The sequence below is a fragment of the Oncorhynchus masou genome, chromosome 31 (genome assembly GCF_036934945.1).
Source record: "Oncorhynchus masou masou isolate Uvic2021 chromosome 31, UVic_Omas_1.1, whole genome shotgun sequence".
In the NCBI taxonomy this organism is placed as follows: domain Eukaryota; kingdom Metazoa; phylum Chordata; class Actinopteri; order Salmoniformes; family Salmonidae; genus Oncorhynchus; species Oncorhynchus masou.
The window spans coordinates 87,140,131-87,168,130 of record NC_088242.1 but is presented as its reverse complement, the minus strand read 5'-3'; the positions used below and the strand labels follow the sequence as shown (position 1 = coordinate 87,168,130).

The window sequence follows — 28,000 nt, the reverse complement described above, 5'->3', positions numbered from 1 at the left end:
GTCATTCAGCCACGATTCCACGAAGCATAGGATATTACAGTTTTTTTATGTCCCGTTGGTAGGATATTTGTGATCTTACCTCGTCTAGTTTATTGTCCAATGATTGCACGTTGTTGAGTAATATTGACAGTAACGGCAGCTTTCCTAGTTGTCTTCTGCGGGTCCGGACGAGGCATCCGGCTCTTCTTCCTCTGCATCGCTTCCTTTTACGAATAATTGGGATGTCTGCCCTGTGGGTTCTTTGGAGAATATTGTGTGAGTCCTGCTTGCTGCTGTTGTTGTTGATGAAATCTATGTCTAATTCGAGGTGAGTGATCGCTGTCCTGATATCCAGAAGCTCTTTTCTGCCGAAAGATACGGTTGCAGAAACATTATGTACAAAATAATTTACAAATATTGTGAGAAAAACCACAATAGCACAATTGGTTAGGAGACCATAAAACGGAGGCCATCGCCACCATGATCTCATATGTATATATTGTGTTCTATACCATCTATTGCATCTTGCCTATGCTGCTCGGTCATCACTCATCCATATATTTATATGTACATATTCTTATTCCCTTCACTTAGATTTGTGTCTATTAGGTAGTTGTTGTGGGATTGTTAGGTTACTTGTTATATATTACTGCACTGTTGGAACTAGAAGCACAAGCATTTCGCTACAGCTCCACTCACATTAACATCTGCTAACCATGTGTATGTGACCAATAACATTTGATTTGAAGGGATAATCTTAACACTTCAGCATACAATGACATTCTAGACGATTCTGTGAAGTTTGGGGAAGGCCCGTCCACAAAGCAAGGTCCATACAGAAATGGTTTGTCGAGATCGGCGAGGAAGAACTTGACTGGCCTGCACAGATCCCTGACCTCAACCCCATCGCACACCTTTGGGATGAATGAACACTGACTGCCCAACCTCACGAATGCTCTTGTGGCTGAATGGAAGCAAGTCCCTGCAGCAATGTTCCAGCATCTAATGGAAAGCCTTCCCAGAAGAGTGGATGGAGTCTGTTATAACAGCAAAGGGGGGACCAACTCCATATTAATGCCCATGATTTTTGAATGAGATGTTCGACGAGCAGGTGTCCACATACTTTTGGTCATGTAGTGTATATTGACGTCAGATTGATATGATACTATTCCAGCTTCTCTAAACAATAAACCGATTGAGGTTTCACCAATAATAGTCTATAACCTAAAAATAATTACAAAGATTGAATCAGGCAACCATATTAGGTATTGAAAAGAAGAAAGACAAAGACAGAGTGGAATGAGAGACAGATCTCAGACGCTGAGCTATAAGATGGAGCTTACATCTTCAGCAAAAGCAGGAAGCAGTGTCAAGAGCGCAAGATTGCTGGAATCGATCTGCCCATTCGCTTGCGTCAGTATTCGATGAGAGACGAAATGGAAAGTAAAGCACCTCCTATCTTTGGCATCAGGGGGTTTAAATCAGAAAGAGCGAGAGAGAGATGCAGTAAAAAGAGGAGGACCTGGCTCAACAGCACATCACGCATACTGTAAAATGCTATTAGCCTACTATACAAGGACTCGAGCATCAATGTAATTTTTTACAAGTGTTACATGTAGGCATATGTAAATCCGCAAAATCACAACGGATCTGGGGAAGTTAGCTTAAGGTAAGTTCGATTAATTTCAACTCAACACGTACATCCATCCACTCATTCACTCACTCTCCATTCCCCCACTAATCTAGCCTACTGACTCATTCAACATTCTAATTTCCATTGTTCAGTATCTGGTGGACATTTTTAATTTGCGTTTTGCTACATGTTACAGCGGTATCATGAGGCCAATCCTTTGTTTTGCCGTGTGATAATGATACCTGGTCATAGGATGAGACACTGTCGCGGCGTTTTCAAGATAAGTTTATGAATGAAATCAGATGCGTCTGACGGACCGACAACCACCGTTGTGTTCAAATAAGTTTGTGTTATGCAGGTCTCGAAACCCTACATTTCTCTATCAAAGTTAACCCCACAATAAACTTTGCAAATATAAGCTTAATATGATTTGGATTTATATCTCATTTCTGACTTCCCATAGTTTACCATAAGATTCACTGTTTTATAGGGCTATCGTAGCTGCTATAATATCATATGGACATGCATATGGAATGTACTACAATGCGGAGTGTGTGTTTGTGTAGCATAACAGCGTGTGATGGAGGGCCATCAACGTGTCGTACATTCAACCCACAATGGGCAGGTAGCCGCCAAACATTATGCCATGAATGAGTGATTGATGCTAGGATTTAGTGTCGTTAAATCAGTAGTTTGGCCCGTTAAGTCAAATACCTAGATAATTATCCAAGACGCGTGGTTGCAATTATGTCATACATTTTCTATGGGGTTTAGGTCACGCGTCAAACACAAGGCCCGCGGGCCGAATCCAGCCAGTGACACATTTCTATCTGGCCTGCGCAATTATTTGGATTGTCAATTCATTTTGGCCCCTATCATGCAGTCCGCAACGCGCTGCACTACAAGTCACAGCAAGCACTGTCAAAGTGCTGCAAGCCAAACGGCATTGCCTCACACCCACCAACACACGAGCCAGCCTGCGCTCTGTATCAAATCATCAGTCTTTTACCCGAACTAAAGTTGTAGACGAAATGGCCATGCCAAGTTGCAGTTCCAACTGGTCATTGCTGTAGCCTGTCATCTTGGTTGTCAAAAAGTTACAAGATAAAGGATTGACATGCGGGTATAAATGACTACTCCTGGGCAATAGGACAAACAAGCGAGCATAAATGAGTCAACAGTTGAGTATTCTAATTTATGAAATTACAGTCTAATGTGCTCGCATTCGTGAATTCAACTTCAATTGCGCTGCTTTCATGTGTCCCGACAGCACTCAGTGGAGGGAGAGTGAAAAAAATGAAACACTTTTACTTTTAAATAGGTACGTTTTTGTTATTTGGAGTAATTCAATCCTCTTTTGATTTTAGGGTCACAGCATATTATGTACATCTGCAAGCATAGCAGCAAAGGCTGGACAAATATCTTATCTTGTTTTAATACAGCATCCTATGTACATAAGAGGATATTATAAAGGTCCCAATCTTTTCTAATAAAACAATTGCCAGTTTGGGCCAGTTGTATTCCCTTCTTTTCTGTTGTTGAAAAACAAACATAATAAGCTGTTTGTTCCGTGCCCTGATTGAGTTTGACACCCCTGGTTTAGGTTACCTGTGCAAATCCATTCACATAACACAGGGGAAAGAAAAACAGCAGGGAGACTGAGGAATGTAACAGTTGTGAAAGATACTAAAGGTCCAATCTGGGTGGGACCATGTAGAATGGGCAAACAGGTCTGTCCGAACAGGTCTGTCCGAACAGGTCTGTCCGAACAGGTCTGTCCGAACAGGTATGTCCGAACAGGTGTGTCCGAACAGGTCTGTCCGAACAGGTCTGTCCGAACAGGTCTGTCCGAACAGGTGTGTCCGAACAGGTCTGTCCGAACAGGTCTGTCCGAACAGGTGTGTCCGAACAGGTGTGTCCGAACAGGTGTGTCCGAACAGGTCTGTCCGAACAGGTCTGTCCGAACAGGTCTGTCCGAACAGGTCTGTCCGAACAGGTCTGTCCGAACAGGTCTGTCCGAACAGGTCTGTCCGAACAGGTCTGTCCGAACAGGTCTGTCCGAACAGGTCTGTCCGAACAGGTGTGTCCGAACAGGTCTGTCCAAACAGGTCTGTCCAACAGTCCGAACAGGTCTGTCCGAACAGGTGTGTCCGAACAGGTCTGTCCAAACAGGTCTGTCCGAACAGGTCTGTCCGAACAGGTGTGTCCGAACAGGTCTGTCCGAACAGGTCTGTCCGAAAAGGTGTGTCCGAACAGGTCTGTCCGAACAGGTCTGTCCGAACAGGTCTGTCCGAACAGGTCTGTCCAAACAGGTTTATTAGATATTGGGTTCAACCACACCACACAGTCCTCTGTTTTGACAGCTCACCGACGTGAAAGTCTATAAGAAGAGGTTCCATGTAAAAAGAATAGAAAGGGATAAACATGAGTACTGACTTACATTCAATACACACTGAGTACACCAAACATTAAGAACACCTTCCTAATATTGAGTTGCACCCCCTTTTGCCCTCAAAACAGCCTAATTTTATTCAAGGCATGGACTCTAGAAGGTGTCGAAAGTGTTCCCCACGGATGCTCGCCGATGTTGACTCCATTGCTTCCCACAGTTCTGTCCAGTTGGCTGGATTTCCTTTGGGTGATGCACCGCTCTTGATACACACGGGAAATTGTTGAGGATGAAAAACTCAGCGGCATTGTAGATCTTGACACAAACCGGTGTGCCAGGCACCTACTACCTTACCCTGTTCAAAGGCACTTACATTTTTTGTTTCACCCATTCACCCTCTGAATGGCACACATACACTACCGGTCAAGAGTTTTAGAACACCGACTCATTCAAGGGTTTTTCTTTATTTTTACTATTTTCTACATTGTATAATAATAGTGAAGACATCAAAACTATGAAATAACACATATGGAGTCATGTAGTAACCAAAAAAGTGTTAAACAAATCAAAATATATTTTATATTTGAGGTTCTTCAAATAGCCACCCTTTCCCTTGATGATAGCTTTGCACACTCTTGGCATTCTCACAACCAGCATCACCTGGAATGCTTTTCCAACAGTCTTGAAGGAGTTCCCACATATGCTGAGCACTTGTTGGCTGCTTTTCCTTCACTCTGCGGTCCGACTCATCCCAAACCATCTCAATTTGGCTGAGGTCGTGGGATTGTGGAGGCCAGGTCATCTGATGCAGTACTCCATCACTCTCCTTCTTGGCAAAATAGCCTTTACACAGCCTGGAGGTGTGTTGAGAATAAGGATGACGTTTTAAATGTCCCCAACCAATTGTGTTTTTTGTTAGTTTATTTGCTTTGTCTGTAACTTATTTTGTACATAATGCTGCCGCTACCATCTCTTATGACCGAAAATAACTTCTGGACATCAGGACTGCAATTACTCACCACGGACTGAAATAATATTTTTTTCCTTTAACGAGTCTGACGAATCCGATGCAAATAATGTACTGCTTTCTCAGGAACAGGCCCAGATCCCTGTGATTTACATAAAGAGGAGGCAGAGAAAAAGAGACCAGAGGGCGGGCTGCCTTTTGAGATTTCGTAGTTGATCAAATAAACCTCCACTTCCTTCCATTCTGCTCGCAAACGTGCAATCTTTGAACAATAAAATAGATGACCTTTGCAGAAGACTGAGCTACCAATGGAACATTCAAAACTATAATGTCTTATGCTTCACAGAGTTGTGGCTGAACGACGACATTGTCAACATACAGCTGACTGGTTATACGCTGTACCGGCAGGATAGAACAGTGGCGTCTGGTAAGACAAGGGGTGGCGGACTATGTATTTTGTAAATAATAGCTGGTGCATGATATTTAAGGAAGTCTCAAGCCATTGCTCGCCTGAGGTAGAGTATCTCATGATAAGCTGTAGACCACACTATCTACCTAGAGAGTTTTCATCCATATTTTTCGTAGCTGTTTACATACCACCACAGACTGAGGCTGGCACTAAGACAGCATTGAATGAGCTGTATTCCTCCATAAGCAAACAATAAAACGCTCACCCAGAGGCGAGGACGGGAACTTTAATGTAGGGGAACTTAAATCTGTTTTACCAAATTTCTATCGGCATGTTAAATGTGCAACCAGAGGGAAAAAAACTCTGGACCACCTTTACTCCACACACAGAGTCGCATACAAAGCTCCCCCTCGCCCTCCATTTGGCAAATCTGACCATAATTCTATTGTCCTTACAAGCAGGAAGCATCAGTGACAAGATCAATAAAAAAAAGTGGTCAGATGAAGTGGATGCTAAGCTACAGGACTGTTTTGCTAGCACAGACTAGAATACGTCCTGGATTCCTCCGATGGCATTGAGGAGTACATCACATCAGTCATTGGCTTCATCAATAAGTGCATCGATGACGTAGTTCCTACAGTGACTGTATGTACATACCCCAACCAGAAACCATGGATTACAGGCAACATCCACACTGAGCTAAAGGGTAGAGCTGCCGCTTTCATTGAGGTGAACTCTAACCCAGAAGCTTATAAGAAATCACGCTATTCCCTCCGACGAACCATCAAACAGGCAAAGAGTCTATACATTACCAAGATTGAATCCTACTACACTGGCTCTGACGCTCATCGGATGTGGCAGGGCTTGCAAACCATTACAGACTACTAAGGGAAGCACAGCCGAGAGTTGCCCAGTGACACGAGCCTACCAGACGAGCTAAACTACTTCTATGCTCACTTCGAGGCAAATAACATTGAAACATGCATGAGAGCACCAGCTGTTATGGATGACTGTGTGATCATGCTCTCCGCAGCCGATGTGCGTAAGACCTTTAAACAGGTCAACATTCACAAGGCTGTGGGGCCAGACGGATTACCAGGATGTGTACTGCTAGAATGCGCTGACCAAATGGCAAGTGTCTTCACTGACATTTACAACCTCTCCCTGTCCGAGTCTGTAATACCAACATGTTTTAAGCAGACCACCATAGTCCTTGTGCCCAAGAACACTAAGGTAACCAGCCTAAATGACTACAGACCCTTGGCACTCACGTCTGTAGCCATGAAGTGCTTTGAAAGGAGGTCATGGCTCACATCAACACCATTATTCCAGAAACACTAGACCCACTCCAAATTGCATACCACCCCAACAGATCCACAGATGATGCAACCTATATTGCGCGTCACACTGCCCTTTCCCACCTGGACAAAAGGAACACCTATGTGAGAATGCTATTCATTGACTACAGCTCAGCGTTCAACACCATAGTGCCCTCAAAGCTCATCAATCAGCTAAGGACCCTGGGACCAAACACATCCCTCTGCAACTGGATCCTGGACTTCCTGATGGACCGTCCCAGGTGGTAAGGGTAGGTAACAACACTTCTGCCACGCTGATCCTCAAAATAGGCCCCTCAGGGGTGCGTGCTCAGTCCCCTCCTGTACTCCCTGTTCAATCATGACTGCACGGCCAGGCACAACTCCAACACCATCATTAAGTTTGCCGATGACACAACAGTGAGACAACGAGACTTCCTATAGGGAGGAGGTCAGAGACCTGGCCGTGTGGTGCCAGGACAACAACCTCTGCCTCATTGACGGGGCTGCAGTGGAGCAGGTTTAGAGCTTCAAGTTTCTTGGTGTCCACATCACCAACAAACTAACATGGTCCAAGCACATCAAGACAGTTGTGAAGAGGGCACGACAAAATCTATTCCTCCTCAATAGACTGAAACGATTTGGCATCAGTCCTCAGATCCTCAAAAGGTTCTACAGCTGCACCATCGAGAGCATCCTGACGGGTTGCATCACTGCCTGGTATGGCAACTGCTCAGCCTCCGACCGCAAGGCACTACAGAGGGTAGTGCGAACGTCCCAGTACATCACTGGTGCCAAGCTTCTTGCCATCCAGGAACTACATACCAGGAGGTGTCAGAGGAAGGCTCTAAAAATTGTCAAAAACTCCAGCCACTCTAGTCATAGACTGTTCTCTCTGCTACTGCACGGCTAGCGGTACCGGAGCACATAGTTTAGATCCAAGAGGCTTCTAAACAGCTTCTACCCCCCAAGCCATGAGACTCCTGAACATCTAATCCAATGGCTACCCAGACTATTTGCTTTGCCCTCCCCCCCTTTACACAGCTGCAACTCTCTTTTGTTACCATCTATGCATAGTCACTTTAATAACTCTACCTACATGTACATATTACCTCAACTAACCGGTGCCCCTGCCCATTGACTCCGTACCCCCCTGTATATCGTCTTGCTATTGTTTTTCTACTGCTGCTCTTTAAATACTTGTTTGATTTGATTTTTGCGGTTATTGTCCTGCTGAAAAACAAATGATAGTCCCACTAAGCCCAAACCAGATGGGATGGCGTATCGCTGCAGAATACTGTGGTAGTCATACTGGTTAAGTGTGCCTTGAAGAATTATAAATAAATCACAGACAGTGTCACCAGCAAAGCACCCCCACCCCATAACACCTTCTCCTCCATGCTTTACGGTGGGAAATACACATGCAGAGATCATCCGTTCACCCACTCCACGTCTCAAAAAAACACCGCGGTTGGAACCAAAAATCTCAAATTTGGATTTGTCCACTGCTTGTGTTTCTTGCCCCAAGCAAGTCTCTTCTTCTTATTGGTGTCCTTTAGGAGTGGTTTCTTTGCAGCAATTCGACGTGATAGCCTGATTCACACAAATGTGTCTGTTGCATGAACTCTGTGAAGCATTTATTTGGGCTGCAATTTATGAGGCTGTCCTCATGAGAGCCAGTTTCATTATACTGCTTGATGGTTTTTGCGACTGCACTTGAAGAAACTTTCAAAGTGTTTGAAGTCTTCCGTATTTACTGACTTTCATGCCTTAAAGTAATGATGGACTGTCATTTCTCTTTGCTTATTTTTTATTTTATTTTATTTAACCTTTATTTAACCAGGTAGGCCAGTTGAGAACAAGTTCTCATTTACAACTGCGACCTGGCCAAGATAAAGCAAAGCAGTGCAACAAAAACAACAACAGAGTTACACATGGGATAAACAAACATACAGTCAATAACACAATAGAAGTCATTACAATTGAGCAATTTACACTGGAGTGATATATGTGCAGATGAGAATGTGCAAGTAGAAATACAAAAACAATATGGGGATGAGGTAGGTAGTTGGTTGAATGGGCTATTTTCAGATGGGCTCTGCACAGCTGCAGCGATCGGTAAGCTGCTCTGACAGCTGACGCTTTAAGTTAGTGAGGGAGATATAAGTCTCCAACTTCAGCGATTTTTGCAATTCGTTCCAGTCATTGGCAGCAGAGAACTGGAAGGAAAGAAGGTGTTGGCTTTGGGGATGGCCAGTGAGAAATACCTGCTGGAGCGCGTGCTATGGGTGGGTGTTGCTATGGTGACCAGTGAGCTGAGATAAGGCGGAGCTTTACCTAGCAAAGACTTATAGATGACCTGGAGCCAGTGGGTTTGGCAATGAATATGTAGCGAGGACCAGCCAACAAGAGCACACAGGACGCAGTGGTGGGTAGTATATTTGGTAACAAAACGGAATGCACTGTGATAGATTGCATCCAATTTGCTGAGTAGAGTGTTGGAGGCTATTTTGTAAATTACATCGGCAAAGTCGAGGATCGGTAGGATAGTCAGTTTTACGAGGGTATGTTTGGCAGCATGAGTGAAGGAGGCTTTGTTGCGATTTAACTTTCGATTGGAGATGCTTAATGTGAGTCTGGAAGGAAAGGAGAGCTGTTTGAGCTTTTCTTACCATAATATGGACTTGGTCTTTTACCAAATAGGGCTATCTTCTATATACCCCCTACCTTGTCACAACACAACTGATTCGGTCAAACGCATTAAGAAGGAAAGACATTCCACAAATGAACTTTTAACAAGGCACACCTGTTAATTGAAATGCATTCCAGGTGACTACCTCATGAAGCTGGTTGAGAGAATGCCAAGTGTGCGAAGCTGTCATCAAGGGAAAGGGTGGCTATTTGAAGAATCTCAAATATAACATTTTGATTTTGATTTGATTTTGATTTGTTTAACACTTTTTTGGTTACTAAATGTTTCCATATGTGTTATTTCATAGTTTTGATTTCTTCCCTATTATTATACAATGTAGAAAATAGTAAAAATAAAGAATAACCCTTGAATGAGTAGGTGTTCTAAAACTTTTGACCGGTAGTGTACACAACCTATGTTTCAATTGTCTCAAGGCTTAAACATTTAACCTGTCTCCTCCCCTTCATCTACACTGATTGGAATGGATTTAACAAGTGACCTCAATAAGGGACCCTAGCTTTCTCCTGGATTCACCTGGTCAGTTTATGTCATGGAAAGAGCATAATGTTTTGTACACTCAGTGTACACACATCATGACATAGTATATACAATCTCTATACTGCTATGACATGATATATAACTTAAGGGACAAAATCAAACACACAGGCGATTACAAAAACACTTGAGGTAAACAGTACAACGAGTCCATTCTCTTCTGACCGGAATCTCACTCTGACGGCGGGAGTGGGGTTGAGTGAGGTGCACAGGGAAAGGCGAAATGTGATTGGCCAATACAAGTGGGGTGACTTGCAGGTACGACTAATAAGAAAATAAGGGGTGTCGGACATGTACAACTAACTAATAGTTAAGTGGTGCTGAAACTGCCAAATCAGAAATGTCCTTTTTATCAGCCACCCCCAAATGTACTGTGTAAATGTGAACTCTAAACAAAAGGCTCTATCATAAGGTCACTTGTGTGTGTTCATTCACTTGGACAGGGAGGCAGAGCTGTGAAGGAGCCAGACAAGAGAAAGTCCAGTCCTTGAGTGTGTCTGGCCACCCCTTCAGAAACATCATAGAGCATAGGCATCTGGTCAAGCAGGAATTGTTTTTTTGGTGCATCTGGCCACCCCAGCAAGTAGGTGTTTGAGGTCACCAAACCTGGCTGTTTGATGAGGCCGATACCAGTGCAGGCTGTGCAGCAGTTGTGGAAGAGGAGCGCCAACCTCTGCCAAGAAACAGGCAACAGAACGACCTGGGCAGTGAGGGCAGGTGAGACCCCCAGCTGAGGAACAGGAGTCATCTTGACCCACAGCATGGGGTCAGCTGAGGTCAGTCGGACTGGAGACCTCAAGGTCACAGCGACAGAGCTCAACAAGGAGTCTGAGACTGGATACTTGGGTGGCTGGACTCACGGAGCAGCAACAGGCGGTGGCCACCGGACAGGCCAGACCCAGGCTGAGGAACCAGGCGAAGGCCTCGCATCAGGAGACCAGAGCAAAGTAGGGTGACCAGACGAAGGCCCCGGGTTGTGATGCTAGGCCGCAGCAGGAGAGCTCAGCTGGTCCCCTGCTGCGACGACAGGCGAGGGGGCTATAGACTGAGGACCTAGTAGGGCAGAGCGTGAGGTGTCTTTTACGACGGGACACTGAACACCTCAGACAGGAGGGTCCCCCACTTGGACATCAGGAGGGTCCCCCACTTGGACATCAGGAGGGTCCCCCAATGGGACGTTCTAATTCAAAGAATTAATCCAGGTACTGTAGGTCATTTTCTTTGCTTATTAATAGAATTGAAGCATTGGCAAGGTCTTGTTATTGCAGCGTTGACAAGGTACACTCTTAGAACAAACAAAAACATCTTGAGATCTTCAAGGGTTCAGCTGGGAACCTTTTTTCATTTGAGAACATTCAGAAGACAGGGTTCTAAAAGGGTTCTTTGTCACTTCCTCAGTTTATTTAGTCAGCATTAATGTTGTTATGTGTCCCTTGTCCAGACACTGTTCGTGTTTTGTTTCCTGTCTGTTTATTAATTAAATATTCACTCCTTGAACATTTCCTTCTCGTCTCCCAGCATCTGTCCCTGCAGAATGATGACTCCTCAATTAGAAGCATCAGGGAGTTTTTTGTTTTTGTTGGTGGCTATGGGTCCGGGTGCCGCTGTCGAAGCAACCGGGGATGCCTCAGCTGGCTCGTCAGACTCCCGCGCCTTGGCCGGCTCGTCGGGCTCCCATGCCTCGCTGGCCCTCTCCCATGCCTCGCCGGCCCATCGGGCTTCCCCGGGGGGGGGGTACTGTCTCGTCTGCTCTTGCTCCCGCTCCCCCTCGCTAACGCTTATGGTCACCAGGCTGCTTATCATTACGCACACCTGTCACCATCGTTACGTGCATCAGTGCTTCATCGGACTCACCTGGACTCATCACGTTATTAATTACCTCCCTTATATCTTCTGTCACCTCCTCAGTTTCTTTCCCGAGTCAGCATTAATGTCGTAATGTGTCCCTTGTCCAGACGCCGCTCGTGTTTTGTTTCCTGTCTGTTTATTCATTAAATAGTCTCCCAGCGTCTGTCCTTACAGATGTATGAAAGATGCATTGTAGGGGTGAGACCCTGATAATGATAATAATAATAATAATCAAAATTAGGGCGTGCTTATATAGTCCTGTTTCTCTGTATGTACAAGTGGATAATCACTACAGGTGTGAAATGGAAATGTGTTTTTTGAATATCTCACTCCCCCTGAGACACCCTCGGAGAGTGGGGTCCCAGCCAGGGGATCAGCCATTATTGACGGCTACCCTGGAGCAATTAGGGTTAATTGCCATGCTTAAGGGCGAAACAGAGTTTTATATTGTTACTGGCCCAACGCTCCTAACCGCCAGGCTACCTGCCACCCCTGACTCTATAACCGCTAACCTTAGCATGTGTTAGGAAAGTAGTGGGGCAATCATCACATCTTGATCACTATAGGGAATCATTAATCATTTTACCACCACCAATCGAGCCGGAACCAACTCTACATCAATGACCCCTGTACCAGATGTTAAGAATATATTAACGTTTTAACCATTGACAATTTTCCAATCTAGCCTACGCTATATTACAATGACTTTTTTCTGCTATCATTTTGGTTGATGTGTGAAATTTTCCAACATATCCAATCGTTTCAAATCTCAACATTCAGGGGTATGGAGGAACTAGGGGTTGTTCATGTTTGTGGATGGGTCTATTAGTGTCATGGGGTTGTGGCACAGTGGGTGAGTGGTGGGTGGTTAGTGGTGAGTGGTGTGTGGCGGGTGGTGGGTGGTTAGTGGTGAGTGGTGAGTGGTGTGTGGCGGGTGGTGGGTGGTTAGTGGTGAGTGGTGTGTGGCGGGTGGTGGGTGCCACTATAAACGTGTAGTAAGGGAATCGCAGCCAAGGTTTCAAAAGTATTGAAACTCAGTCCCAGTGGAACAATCTGTCCAACCATTGAAAAATTGATGTGCGTTCCTGCGAACGTGTTTGTGTTGCCATTGTTTTGCAGTTGTGTTGCCATGGTTTTCCTCGCCAAAATGCACAGGAATCAAGATATTGGAGGCTGGCATTATTTCCCAATTGTCATAACATCAAAATCCCCCTCTCTTGACATACTGTTGTGGTCTGTCTACTACCTCCCCCACACCATTCTGGCAATACTGGTCTGGACGTCACTTAATGTCTATTATAAATTGCTCTCTCTGTGTGTGTGTGTGTGGTTTGTGTGTGTGTTGGTAGATAGCTCATCCCCAGAATAGGCTATATACTTAATCACGTGTGGCACCTTGGACTGTTGTTAGCATCAGCATGTTTCGCTCAAACACACATTCTCAGGACAGCGTGCTGCATTCTCCAGGGTATCGTCCACACAAAGCCCAAGACTACACTGGGGGAGGCAGGCAGGGAAGAGAGGCACTAAGCTGGGCCTAAGAGAGATGGCAGAACTACTCCCTTTATCTGGGCTGTTACATGCCTGCCACAGACAATGCCATTCATTAGGTGTGTGTGAGGAAGCCATGTTGTTCACTGGACGATTCTCTGGATGAGTTCTCCATCTTGGCTGTTGTTGTTGATGTTGGTGGTGGAGCGATGAGATACAGTGCCTTGCGAAAGTATTCTGCCCCCTTGAACTTTGCGACCTTTTGCCACATTTCAGGCTTCAAACATAAAGATATAAAACTGCATTTTTTTGTGAAGAATCAACAACAAGTGGGACACAATCATGAAGTGGAAAGACATTTATTGGATATTTCAAACTTTTTTAACAAATCAAAAACTGAAAAATTGGGCGTGCAATATTATTCAGCCCCCTTAAGTTTTATATCTTCATGTTTGAAGCCTGAAATGTGGCAAAAGGTCGCAAAGTTCAAAGGGGCTGAATACCTTCGCAAGGCACTGTATGTAGCTTTGGCATTCTTACAATGTGGTGGTTTGTGTTTTTAGATAGTTATTACTGTAATATGAAATGCTGGTGTGAATATGATTACTACAGTAGGTAGGCATCTATGCAGATGGCTAGGCGCTACACAGATAGGATATGTGTAACGGTCGTTGGCGGAAGAAGGTGAGGACCAAGGTGCAGCGTGGTACCTGTTCGTCATTTTATTAAATAGCACTGAACACTAAATACAAAGTAACACAAGGAACAATCGAAACAGCTCTGTCAGGTGCAAAACACATTAAACAGAAAATAACTACCCACAAAACCCACGTGGGCAAGAGCTACCTAAGTATGGTTCTCAATCAGAGACAATGACAGACAGCTGTCCCTGATTGAGAACCATACCCGGCCAAAAACAAAGAAAGACAAAAACATAGAAAAAAGAACCCCCCCCCAAAGGTGCGGACTCAAAACCTGATTCTAAATGGTAGGGTCCGGGTGGGCCTTCTGTACGGCGGCGGCTCGGGTGTGGTACGTGGGGACCCTCACAACTGGCCCCGGACTGAAGACCCTCGTAGAGGGTGCCACTGGACTGAGGGGCGGCGGCTCCGGAGTGAAGGACGGCTCTGGCAGCTCCGGACTGGAGGGAGACTCTAGGCTCTAGACTCTAGGCTCTGACTCACGCCAGGATAAGCCTACACAAGATACTGCCCTTATTTTAAGTGTGTCTAAAATCCCCCATGGGAAAAATGAATGGTAGAAAAACGATTGGAACCATTTCCCTATTTGACCTCTAGGTTTTATGGGTATTATGGTTCAAACTGTGGTACTCTATATGGCTAGCAAGTTGTCAATTCTCAGTAATGGTCCAAACATTTGACAATGATAGGAATTGCCATACTGTCAATTTCAGAAAGAGAGTCTGAGAAAATTTGACGTCAATCCCTGACATTCTCTTGTTGTGTTGTTGACCTCTCTGAAAAAAGATATGACATAAAAGCGTGTGGGCAAGTAACCATGGCAACTGAGTGATGACAGGGGCGATGACATGTTTTTAACCTGTCCCAAAATGTACAAGTCATCACCCCTCTGCTGTATTTGTCTATCTCCTTTAACACACACGCGCGCACACACACACACACACACACACACACACACACACACACACACACACACACACACACACACACACACACACACACACACACACACACACACACACACACACACACACACACACACACACACACCCTCTCTTCCTCTGTCATAGATTTTCCTCTGGGCCTTGTTACCACAGTAACCAGAGATCTCCTAGAGATCTGTAGAAAACAATACACAACAGAAATTCCAGAGCTGCAGGGGAGAGAACACACACACACACACACACACACACACACACACACACACACCCTCTCTTCCTCTGTCATAGATTTTCCTCTGGGCCTTGTTACCACAGTAACCAGAGATCTCCTAGAGATCTGTAGAAAACAATACACACAACGGAGAAATTCCAGAGCTGCAGAGGGAGAGAACACACACACACACACACACACACACACACACACACACACACACACACACACACACACACACACACACACACACACACACACACACACACACACACACACACACACACACACACACACACACGGCAAGCATACATGAACCAAATCTTGGGAGTAGATTGATTACCAGACCTCCAAGTCATTCTTCTAAATCTGTCTCTCACTGTGGGTAGAGGGCTGACGTTAAACATTAGAAACTAAAAAAAGCTTCTTCTGGAGGTGACACTGTGTGAATTAACTTGTAATCTTTTCATCTTTAAGCTCTGTTCAAAAATATAACATTAACTATAACATTAACTTTAACATTAACATTAACTATATAGAGAGATTGAATTTATCTATTTGTAAGTTATTTATAAACAAAAACAAGAAGCACATGTGATGAAACAATATTAGGTGTCTATTCCACATTTTGTTGTGTCACAGCCTGAATGTAAAATTGATTACATTTATATTTTGTGTCACTGGCTTACCCACAATACCCCATAATGTCAAAGTGGAATTGTGTTTTTAGAAATGTTTACAAATTAATAGAAAATTAAAAGCTGAAATGTCTTAAGTCAATAAGTATTCAACCCCTTTGTTATTGCAAGCTTAAAAAGTTCAGGAGTAAATATTTGCTTAACAAGTCACATAAGTTGCATGGACTCTCTGTGTGCAATAGTAGTGTTTAACATGATTTTTGAATGACTACCTCATCTCTGTATCCCACATATACAATTATCTGTAAGATCCCTCAGTTGAGAGGAGATTTCAAACGGAGATTCAACCACAAAAACCAGGGAGGCTTTCAAATGCCTTGCAAAAAGGACACCTATTGGTAGATGGGTAAAAAACAAACAGATATTGAATATCCCTTTGTGCATGATGAAGTTATTAATTACACTTTGGATGGTGTATCAATACACCCAGTCACTACAAAGATACAGGTGTCATTCCTAACTCAGTTGCCGGAGAGGAAGGAAACTGCTAAGGGATTTCACCATGAGGCCAGTAGTGACTTAAAATCAATTAGAGAGTTTAATGTTTGTGATAGGATAACTGAAAATAGATCAACAACATTGTAATCACTCCACAATACTAACCTAAATGACAGAGTGAAAAGAAGGAAGACTGTACAGAATACAAATATTGCAAAACATGCATCTTGTTTGCAATAAGGCACTATAAAACAGCAAAACATGTGGCAAATAAATTAACTTTATATCCTGAATACAACACGCTATGTTTGGGGCAAATCCAACACAACACATCACAGAGTACCACTCTACATAGTTTTAAGCATGGTGGTGGTCGCATCATGTTATGGGTATGCTTGTCATCTGCAAGGATTAGGGAGTTTTTTGGGATAAAAAGAGATGGAATAGAGGAAGACAGGAAAAATCCTAGAGGAAAACCTGGTTCAGTCTGCTTTCCAACAGGTACTGGGAGACAAATTCACCTTTCAGCAGGGCAATAACCTAAAACACAAGGCCAAATATACACTGGAATTGCTTACCAAGACGACAATGAATGTTACCGAGTGGCCAAGTTACAGTTTTGACTTAAATCGTCTTGAAAATCTATGGCAAGACATGAAAATGTCTGTCTAGCAATGATCCACAACCAACTTGATAGAGCTTGAAGAATTTTAAAAGAATAATGTTCAAATATTGTACAATCCAGGTGTGCAAATCTTAGAGGCTTATCCAGAAAGATTCACAGCTGTAATAATTGCCAACGGTGATTGTAACATGTAATTACTCAAGTTTGGACACACCTTGTCATGTAAGGGTTTTTCTTTATTTTTTTACTATTTTCTACATTGTATAAAGTAGTGAAGACATCAAAATGATGAAATTACACATATGGAATCATGTAGTAACCAAAAAAGGGTTAAACAAATCAAAATATATGATATATTTGAGATTCTTCAAAGTCGTCACTGTTTGTCTTGATGACAGCTTTGCACACTCTTGACATTCTCTCAACGAGCTTCATGAGGTTGTCACCTGGAATGCATTTCAATTAGCAGGTGTGCCTTGTTAAAAGTTCATTTGTGGAATTTCTTTCCTTCTGAATGCATTTGAGTTCAAGTAAGCAAAGAAAAACGACAGTCCATCATTACTTTAAGACATAAAGGTCAGTCAATCTGGAAAATGTCAAGAACTTTGAAAGGTTCTTCAAGTGCAGTCACAAAAACCATCAAGCGCTATGATGAAACTGTCTCTCAGGAGGACTGCCACATGAAAGGAAGACCCAGAGTTACCTCTGCTACAGAGGATAAGTTCATAGAGTTACCAGCCTCAGAAATTGTAGACCAAATACAAACATCAGAGTTCAAGTAACAGATACATCTCAACATCAACTGTTCAGAGGAGACTGCGTGAATCAGGCCTCCATGGTCGAATTGCTGCAAAGAAACCACGCTTAGTGGGACTTATCATTTGTTTTTCAAAAGGACAATAAACCCAACCCACCTCCAGGCTGTGTAAGGGCTATTTGACCAAGAAGGAGAGTGATGGAGTGGTGCATCAGATGACCTGGCCTCCACAATCACCCGACCTCAACCCAATTGAGAGGGTTTGGGATGAGTTGGACCACAGAGTGAAGCAAAATCAGCCAACAAGTACTCAGCATATGTGGGAACTCCTTCAAGACTGTTGTAAAAGCATTCCAGGTGAAGCTGGTTGAGAGAATGCCAAGAGTGTGAAAATATAAAATATATTTTGATTTGTTTAACACTTTTTTGGTTACTTCACGATTCCATATGTGTTATTTCATAGTTTTGATGTCTTCACTATTATTCTACAATGTAGAAAATAGTTTTTAAAAAATAAAGAAAAACCCTTGAGTGAGCAGGTGTGTCCAAACTTTTGACTAGTACTGTAAGTAATCAAGATATATTAGTGTTTTATTTTTCATTTTAGTTCTTTCAAATGTTAGAATTTTTTTTACACTGACATATTTTGTGTAGATCGTTGACCAAAAAATGTAAATTAAATCCATTTTAATTCCACCTTGTAACACAACAAAATTAGGAGAAAGTCAAGGAGTGAAGGAACAGTGCCTTTACAGTGAAGGCACTGTAAATCATGAAACAAATGACAATGTAACTGTAGCCAGGAGAGAATTTCCCTGGAAATGGCCTCTTGGGCTAACAGTGGCCTCTTGGGCTATATGGTCTGGCCACCAGACATGCAGGCCAGGGGGAGCCCAGAGCAGCAGTGTCCAGGCTGTCATTACGCATTGCTATCACAGGCAGATAGATGGGGGTGGTAGTATGGAAATGTCTCTGCGGGGGACCCTATCTCTCCACTGGTCTACAGAGCCTTCATTACCAACCCAGCAATCTCTCTGGGTGGACACAGCAGTACAGCAGGCACAGACAGAGACAGAGCAGCGACTTAAACACCTAGGAGTGACACATCACCATTTCAATATGTAGAAATATAAACAAACCTGATATAAAATCAGAGTTGTTTTTTAAGTTCATCATACAGGACATTAATGTTGTGCTATAAGCAACAACATTAACATTGTGCTGTAAGCAACAACCAGTTATTTTCACTGTTTACTAGCAAAAGGACAACCTTGTATGCATTAATCAAAGTCCAGCTAAAATATGTAAATTACCCCAGAGGAGACTGGTGGGAGGTGCTATAGGACAACAGGCTCATTGTATTGGTTGGGATGTACTACAAACAGTACTACAAACAGATTACTATGCATGGTGCCGCACAGGAGCCTTCATCCACAGACGAACAGCGGAGGTCCATCTAGCATCTGTCTGGTCCATGGGAATCATTTGGCTGTAACATACAAGGCTCAGATACCCACACAGGGAAATATGTCTCCTACTGTTCGCTGAGCTGAAAGCACTGAATAGGTAGGAGCAACATGGTGTAGTCTTCTAGTACAGTACATTCGAATGATAGTTTGCTTGAAAAATCCAAGTTGCTAAGATGTTTTCAGACATCAGATGTGGTCTCATGTCGAGATGAGTCTATGTCCCACACCTTGTGAAGCTAGAGTGGACTATCCCTTTAACATAAACGATCATGGGTGTGATGATATTGCTTCTACCTGCTCAGCTTTAATGATAAATACTCACAAGATAAGCAAGGCATAGAGGTGGAGTATGCTACCTAATATGTAACCCTTTACGTCTCTATTCACTGTGATTGACTTATAGCTGTTGATTTGTGACACCTAGACCCTCCATTATCCGAATCCCAAACATGTCAGTGTCTCTGTACTCAAGCACTCTCCTGCAGTAGACATTAATGGCTGGGGTATTTCCACTACTGCTCTACTTACTGAAGGAACTCCATTCTTGATCTTAGAGGAATTCTTGGAATCTTGTGTTTTTTGAAAGTCAACAACTAGCAGGTGGATATGTTTGCTGATAGCAGATCCAATATTACGTTTTGTCTCCCCCATAGTCTCTGAGTTTAAGGGCATACCATTCGGTTTAAAAAATGCTCCAGCAACCTTCAGAGACCCATGAATCAAGTCCTGGTAGACTGTCTTGTAGATGAGTGTTGTCTTGTCCTATGAACCTTGATATTCCATTTTGATGGTCACCTGGATGGCCTTGGTTATGGCTTTTGATTGCCTGGAATAGTCTGGGTTGACACTCAAACTGCAGTAATATAGTTGAAGTGATATTTTGAGTGTTTTTAATGTCACTTGGAGTACATAGATAGAACTGATAGTGATCACTTGATTAACTGACAGAAAGCTGGCAAAACGCTCTTTTGACCATGTCCCTATGTTTGAGCAAACCCCCCAACCAAAACCTTGAATTAGTCATTCTTATCAGGATAAGGTAAGACCCAGACCGTGTTGAAGTAACAGTGTTTATTATAGCAACAGAGGCAAAGGTACAGGACAACAGGAAGGCTCAGGGTCAGGTCAGGCAGAGGTCTGAAATCCAGAAAGGGGCAAAGGTACAGGGCGGCAGGCAGGCTCAGGGTCAGGTCAGGCAGAGGTCTGAAATCCAGAAAGGGGCAAAGGTACAGGACAACAGGAAGGCTCAGGGTCAGGTCAGGCAGAGGTCTGAAATCCAGAAAGGGGCAAAGGTACAGGACAACAGGAAGGCTCAGGGTCAGGTCAGGCAGAGGTCTGAAATCCAGAAAGGGGCAAAGGTACAGGGCGGCAGGCAGGCTCAGGGTCAGGCAGAGTGGTCAGGCGGGTGGGTTCAGGGTCAGGACAGGGAAGGCAAGGGTCAAAAACCAGGAGGGCGAGAAAAAGAGAGTCTGGGAAAAAAAAACAAGCACTGACAGGACAAATGCTGGTAAGCTTGACAAACAAGACAAACTGGCAACAGACAAATAGAGAACACATGTATAAATACACAGTGGCTAATGGGGAAGATGGGCGACACCTGGAGGGGGGTGGAGACAATAACAAAGACAGGTGAAACAGATCAAGGCGTGACACATTCTGACACTAGATCCGGACTGTTCTTCCTCTTAGTCTCTCACTCAGTCATCTTCCCACTCAGAGTGGCAATCTGTCAGCCCTCCCCAGGCTTGGCCCCCTTCCATTCCACCTTGTTTCTCCACCTACACACCCAAAGACTGATAGCCCACTGCTCAGCCACCGCAAGATTAATGACTTCCTAATACACCCTGACTATAGTGCTGATGGCAGCAAACACACGATCTTTCACACACATGCCTGCGCACAGACACATACCTTAACACTCCCACGAGTGTACTTATTTGCATGTCTGAACCTGTGCTCATGTGACTGATTGGTATTGAACCTGGGTTGTCTGTCACCTCAGGATTGTGTTAGCCCACTGAGCTAAAGACTGGGCAAAGTTATTCAAAATGCAAGCATAGCTTACTGAACCACCTCCTTTACACTCATTGTCATGCACATGAGTTTGCGTCTGAAAATGCAATAGGCCTACATGACACTCCAACTACGGAGCTACAGTTTCGCATTTAACATACATATTTTATCCATTACCAACTAATGTACATTAAGATTAATGATACAGTACATATAATTATTTTAATTACTATTTGAAAAATAGTACTATCACTATTTTGTGTTGATGTTTTCCATACCTTTCTATTCTTTGACATTATTGCAATGCAGCCCCCATGTAACATTGGATCGCACAAGCACTTGCCTAGTCCGAGATATGTTTTGCAGTCTTGCCAATTCGTATGGTAATTGTCATTCCAAAAACTGTTTGCGTGACAATTCCAAGCAATCTCCATAGGAGGTGGCAAGACAGCACAAACAGATCTTGGATCAAACACGCATTTGACAACAATGTGCTTGGCATCTTCTGCCCCCTGTGCTGTGGATAGATCTGAGAACTCATTGATTTGCATAATCTATGATGGCAAGCTTGGCTTTAAAGGGAAAAACAAGCTTATCATCACTGTCAAAATCGTTTGTAGAAATGGACCATGTTGAGTTCCACATAATTTATTAATCGTGAAACTTAGCAAAAACAAACTAATAACAACAGTGACGCCAATGGATTGCTGACATACAACTACCCATAAGCAATATCCCACAAAACACAGGTGGAAAAAGGCTACCTAAATATGATCCCCAATTAGAGACAACGATTACCAGCTGCCTCTAATTGGGAATCATACAAAATCACCAACATAGAAAACAAAACTAGAACCCCACATAGAAATAATAAACTAGACTAACCCCCAGTCACGCCCTGACCTACTCCACCATAGAAAATAAGGACTCTATGGTCAGGACGTGACAATCACACTGTTTATCTCAGTTTAGGGTCGCTTATATATTGTTCAAGTGCACAACAAGATCTGTGTAAGCGAGGATGCTATTTAGATAACAACTAGTTTTATGCCATGATTAAGATATTGTGTTGGGTATGGCCTCCAGGACCAGTTTTTATATATATACTACCTACCGTTTAAAAGTTTGGGGTCACTTAGAAATGTTCTTGTTTTTGAAAGAAAAGCTATTTTTTGTAATTAAAATAACATAAAATTTATCAGAAATACAGTGTAGACATTGTTAATGTTGTAAATGACTATTGTAGCTGGAAACGACTGATTTTGATTGGAATATTTACATAGGCGTACAGAGGCCCATTATCAGCAACCATCACTCCTGTGTTCCAATGGCACGTTGTGTTAGCTAATCCAAGTTTTTCATTTGAAAAGGCTAATTGATCTTTTGCAATTATGTTAGCACAGCTGAAAACTGTAGTTCTGATTAAAGAAGCAATACAACTGGCCTTCTTTAGACTAATTGAGTATCTGGAGCATCAGCATTTGTGGGTTCGATTGCAGGCTCAAAATGGCCAGAAACAAAGACTTTCTTCTGAAACTCATCCGTCTATTCTTGTTCTAAGAAATGAAGGCTATTCCATGCAAGAAATTGCCAAGAAACTGAAGATCTCGTACAACGTTGTGTACTACTCACTTTACAGAATAGGCCTGAGTAGGTGAACGGATGATCTCCGCATGTATGGTTCCCCCTGTGAAGCATGGAGGAGGTGTGATGGTGCTTTGCTGGTGACACTGTCTGTGATTTATTTAGAATTCAAGGCACACTGAACCAGCATGGCTACCACAGCATTCTGCAGCGATACGCCATCCCATCTGGTTTGGGCTTAGTGGGACTATCAGGACAATGACCCAAAACACACCTCCAGGCTGTGGAGGGCTATTTGACCAAGGACAGTGGAGTGCTGCATCAGATGACCTGGCCTCCACAATCACCTGACCTCAAACCCATTTGAGATGGTTTGGGATGAGTTAGACTGCAGATTGAAGAAAAAGCATCCAACAAGTTCACATATGTTGGAACTCTTTCCAGACTGTTGGAAAAGCATTCCTCATGAAGCTGGTTGATAGAATGCCGAGAGTGTACATAGCTGTCATCAAGGCAAAGGGTGGCTACTTTGAAGAAACTAAAATATTTTTGGATTTGTTTAACACTTTTTTGGTTACTAAGTGATTCCATGTGTTATTTCATAGTTTTGATGTCTTCACTATTATTCTACAATGTAGAAAATAGTCAAAATAATGAAAAACCTTTGAATGAGTAGGTGTGTCCAAACTTTTGACTGGTGCTGTGTATATACAACTCAATTGGGGTCTCAACTTAACCACTAAGAATAGTAGAATACACCCGGTGCAATTTTCGAAATGTGGTTATGCATCAGCAGTTTCTCTCTCAATTAGCATTGTCAGCTAAACATTTTCATGTTGGTACTTTGTCTAGCCAGGTAACCTCAAGGGTGCTCCCATTGATTTTGTTATTAATTCTCACTCAGATATGCTATTAATAGGGCATGTCATTACAAAATGTGTAGAATGGCATAACATTTGCTTTAAACCTGCAAACATTTCTCTCCACCCCATGACAAAGTGGGTAGAATTTAAGGAAATTTGCTTTAAAACTGCAAAAAAATTATCTCTGTCCTATGGCAAAATTTGTAGACTTGCATGAAATGTGTTATTAAATTGCAATGTTTTCTTTCTGCACCATGGTAAAATGTGTAATTGCAGAAAACTTGTTTTAAAACAGCAACATTTTCTCTACGTCCCATGGTCAAATAATAGAATTGCAGGAAATGAACTTTCAAGCTTAAATTGTTCTCTCCACCGTCAAGAGGGGGGCTACTAAAAGGTTTTGCCGAAAGGTGGGGGGCCCTACAACCAAATCTCGCTTTGGGCCCACCAAAAGGCTAAAGCCTGCCCAGGTGTGATTGTTATGTTGTTGTTGTTTTATAGCCGTGTCCCAAACTGGTTGAAATTACATCATTTGACATAATTTCAACCACTGGAGTAGCTTCAGCAAGAAAAATCGCAATCCCTCCTACAAGCATTTTGCTACACCCACAAGTATTTCGCTACACCCGCAACATCATCTGCTAAACATGTATATGTCACCAATAAAATTAGATTTGATTTGAATCAACAAAGAATGGCATTCATGTTTTTCCTGATACTGCTTCTGTTCCCCTCCATTGATTACCTGATCTTCTCTTTCTTCTCTCTTCCTTAAGTCTTAGGAAACAGGTCTTAGGAAAACTCAGGTCTTAGGAACCCCCCCCCCAAGAGGCCCAGCATGCCGGAGCAGAGCAACGACTACCGTGTGGTGGTGTTTGGGGCCGGCGGCGTGGGCAAGAGCTCCCTGGTCCTCCGCTTCGTCAAGGGCACCTTCCGGGACACCTACATCCCCACTGTGGAGGACACCTACCGTCAGGTGATCAGCTGTGACAAGAGCGTGTGCACCCTCCAGATCACCGACACCACGGGCAGCCACCAATTTCCCGCCATGCAGCGCTTGTCCATATCCAAGGGCCACGCCTTCATCCTGGTCTACTCTGTCACCAGCCGCCAGTCCCTGGAGGAGCTCAAGCCCATCTACCAGCAGGTGCTTGCCATCAAGGGTAGTGTGGACGCCATCCCTGTCATGCTGGTAGGCAACAAGAGTGACGAAACCCAGCGTGAGGTGGAGACCACGGAGGGTGAGGCGCAGGCTGCAGCATGGAAGTGTGCCTTCATGGAAACCTCTGCCAAGATGAACTACAACGTCAAAGAGCTCTTCCAGGAGCTGCTCACCCTGGAGAAGAAGAGGAACATGAGTCTGAGCATCGATGGCAAGCGCTCCGGCAAGCAGAAGCGTGCCGACAAGCTCAAGGGCAAGTGCAGCATCATGTAGGGAGGGAGAGTTGATGCCTGACCCTTAGAAGGAAAGACTGGGGTTGGGGAGGGTGGTGGTGGTGGTGCAAAGTGTAGATGTTCTTGAAGAGAGTCACTTCGAGGAATGGAGGGAAGGTAGGGGTGGGACGGGGCTCGTCTGAGAGGGGTTATTTTATCCCAACAGAGGTGACCCCCCCCCCCACAAAGAGGCTATTCAAGTTCAAAGAGAAGAGAAGATCAAGCCTTGATGCAATTCTACTTTGATGAGAAAAATGAAAGAATATGGAGCCCTGACAATTGATATCCTCTCAAGTTCAGGGCATTATTACAAACTCAGAACCCATTTCAATATTCTTCACCCCACGTTCGCCCTCTTCTCCTATAGCTGTCTCTCTCCTGCTAATATGAGACACCCTGCAAACAATAATGAGTTGTTAAGACGTCCCCAGGACATCACAAAATGGTCGCCTAAAGTCGTCAGGATGTTGTGTCAATGTCCCCTGGAGGTTTTGTCTTGTTCCCGGTTTGTTCCGAGGATGTTTTTAGGATGTTCTTGGGACGTTGTGCCATAGTCCCATGGAGACTTTGCACTTAAAATGAAATCTCAGCACTGTGAAACATACACTACCGTTCAAAAGTTTAGGGTCACATAGAATTGTCCATAGAAATAAAAGCACATTCTTTGTCCATTAAAATAACATCAAAATGATCAGAAATACAGTGTAAGCATTTTTAATGTTGTAAATGACTATTGTAGCTGGAAACGACAGATTTTTTAATGGAATATATACTGCTTCATTAAGTACACACAAAACACCAGTCTCAACGTCAACAGTGAAGAGGCTACTCTGGGATCCTGGCCCTCTAGGCAGAGATGCAAAGAAAAAGCCATATCTCAGACTGGCCAATAAAAAGAAAAGATTAAGATGGACAAAAGAACACAGACACTGGACAGAGGAACTCTGCCTAGAAGGCCAGCATCCCAGAGTTGCCTCATCACTGTTGATGCTGAGACAGTGTTTTGCAGGTACTATTTAATGAAGCTGCCAGTTGAGGACATGTGAGGAGTCTGTTTCTCAAACTAGACGCTCTAATGTACTTGTCCTCTTGCTCAGTTGTGCACCAGGGCCTGCCACTACTCTTTCTATTCTGATTCGAGACAGTTTGCGCTGTTCTGTGAAGGGAGTAGTACACAGCGCTGTACCAGATCTTCAGTTTCTTGGCAATTTCTTGCATTGAATAGCCTTCATTTCTCAGAACAAGAATAGACTGACAAGTTTCAGAAGAAAGTTATTTGTTTCTGGCCATTTGGAGCCTGTAATCGAACCCACAATTGCTGATGCTCCAGATACTTAACTAGTCTAAAGAAGGCCAGTTTAATTGCTTCTTTAATCAGAACTACAGTTTTCAGCTGTGCTAACATAATTGGAAAGGGGTTTTCTAATGATCAATTAGTCTTTTAAAATGAGTAACTTGGATTAGCTAACACAACGTGCCATTGGAACACAGGAGTGATGGTTGCTGATAATGGGCCTCTGTACGCCTATGTAGATACTCCAATCAAAATCAGCCGTTTCCAGTTACAATAGACATTTACAACATTAACAATGTCTGTATTTCTGATCAATTTGATATTTCTTTAATGGACAAAACATTTGCTTTTCTTTTAAAAACAAGGACATTTCTAAGTGACCCCAACCTTTTGAACGGAAGTGTACACTCATGAAAAGGATTATATTTGTCATAGTGATTCAGGAATAACATTAAAACAGAAAAATATGCCCCACCAAAATTAGACAACTATTCTGAAAATCCAAACTCAAATTGCTGAAATAGGTAATTGAAATAAATTAGACAATACTCAGATTAACTCAGTGACGTCCTGGGAATTTACAGGGACCTAAGACAAAGGTCCCCCAGAGAATGTTCCCTTGAGACCATCACGCAATGTTCTTAGAAAGTTCTCAGAACGTCACAAGGATAACGTCAAGCTGAAACACTTAAGGGACCTAAAGGAACGTCACTGAATGTCCTCAGGATGTCCCCTGTTTGCTGGGCAGCCACTTGACTCCTATGATTGGATACGTAATAGGGTGGATTTGCAGGAGAATGAGAGAGGTATCATGTTTAATGTTGGAGTAATGGAAACACGACTTTCATCAATTCAAATGGACGTCCGTAAGCACAAGTTGGGCTTTCGCCTTCAGTATCTCCATGTCTACCCGTAACCTGGTGAATGGATGGGATTTGAGAACTAGGTATTGCATTCAATAAAGTTGTTAATTGAAAGTTTAATACATTATACAGTATATTACAGGTACAGATTAGTCCAGATTAGTATTGCTAATTAACAGTAGCATGTGACTGTGAGTGTAGATAATAAAAAAAGATGGAAAAGATAGCTGCAAGTGGTCTCTGCATTTTGCTGCAAGTGGTCTCTGCATTTTGCTGCAAGTGGTCTGCATTTTGCTGTACATTTGAAATGCCTTTCCTACCAGTTGACTAGACATTTTGCATAATTTCATAATCAAAGTGAGCTTTAGCTGAACAAAGCACAACCAGAACAAAAACAACAAGCAGACAAAGCACGTTTGAAATGTAAATGTTTTTGAATACATTTATTTAACAAATGTCTGGACCCTCATACCATCAATGTAGGTGTCTATATCAACGTTGATTTTACCTTCGATAAAAATCTGATGGATTTTTTATTTTATTTTTTACAATCCACTGTTATTTATATATTGTATGCTCTGTAAATAATATATTTATACGCTCCAAATGCTCTTAATGCCCCCCATTTGAATATTTTTTCCAATCCCCAAATCACATACTGCTGCTTTAGCAATATGACATGACAACACTTTGAGGATTTGGAGCACAGTGACATTTGATCTTCTGGTAAACCCTTTGATGCTCTCTGGTTGCCTCACACATTCTCCTGTCTTATACATGAACACTTTCACTTGAATCATGTGAAGGAACTGCTAAATAAAGACAACTAA

At 43.1% G+C, this 28,000-nt stretch overlaps 1 protein-coding gene across 1 annotated transcript; it reads left to right on the top strand.

Moving 5' to 3' along the window:
* LOC135525323 (GTP-binding protein Di-Ras1) lies at positions 1-28,000 on the top strand. Its single transcript, XM_064953028.1, has 2 exons — positions 1-255; positions 24,356-28,000. The coding sequence occupies exon 2, from the start codon at positions 24,418-24,420 to the stop codon at positions 25,012-25,014; it is 597 nt and encodes a 198-aa protein (XP_064809100.1). The 5' UTR covers positions 1-255; positions 24,356-24,417; the 3' UTR covers positions 25,015-28,000.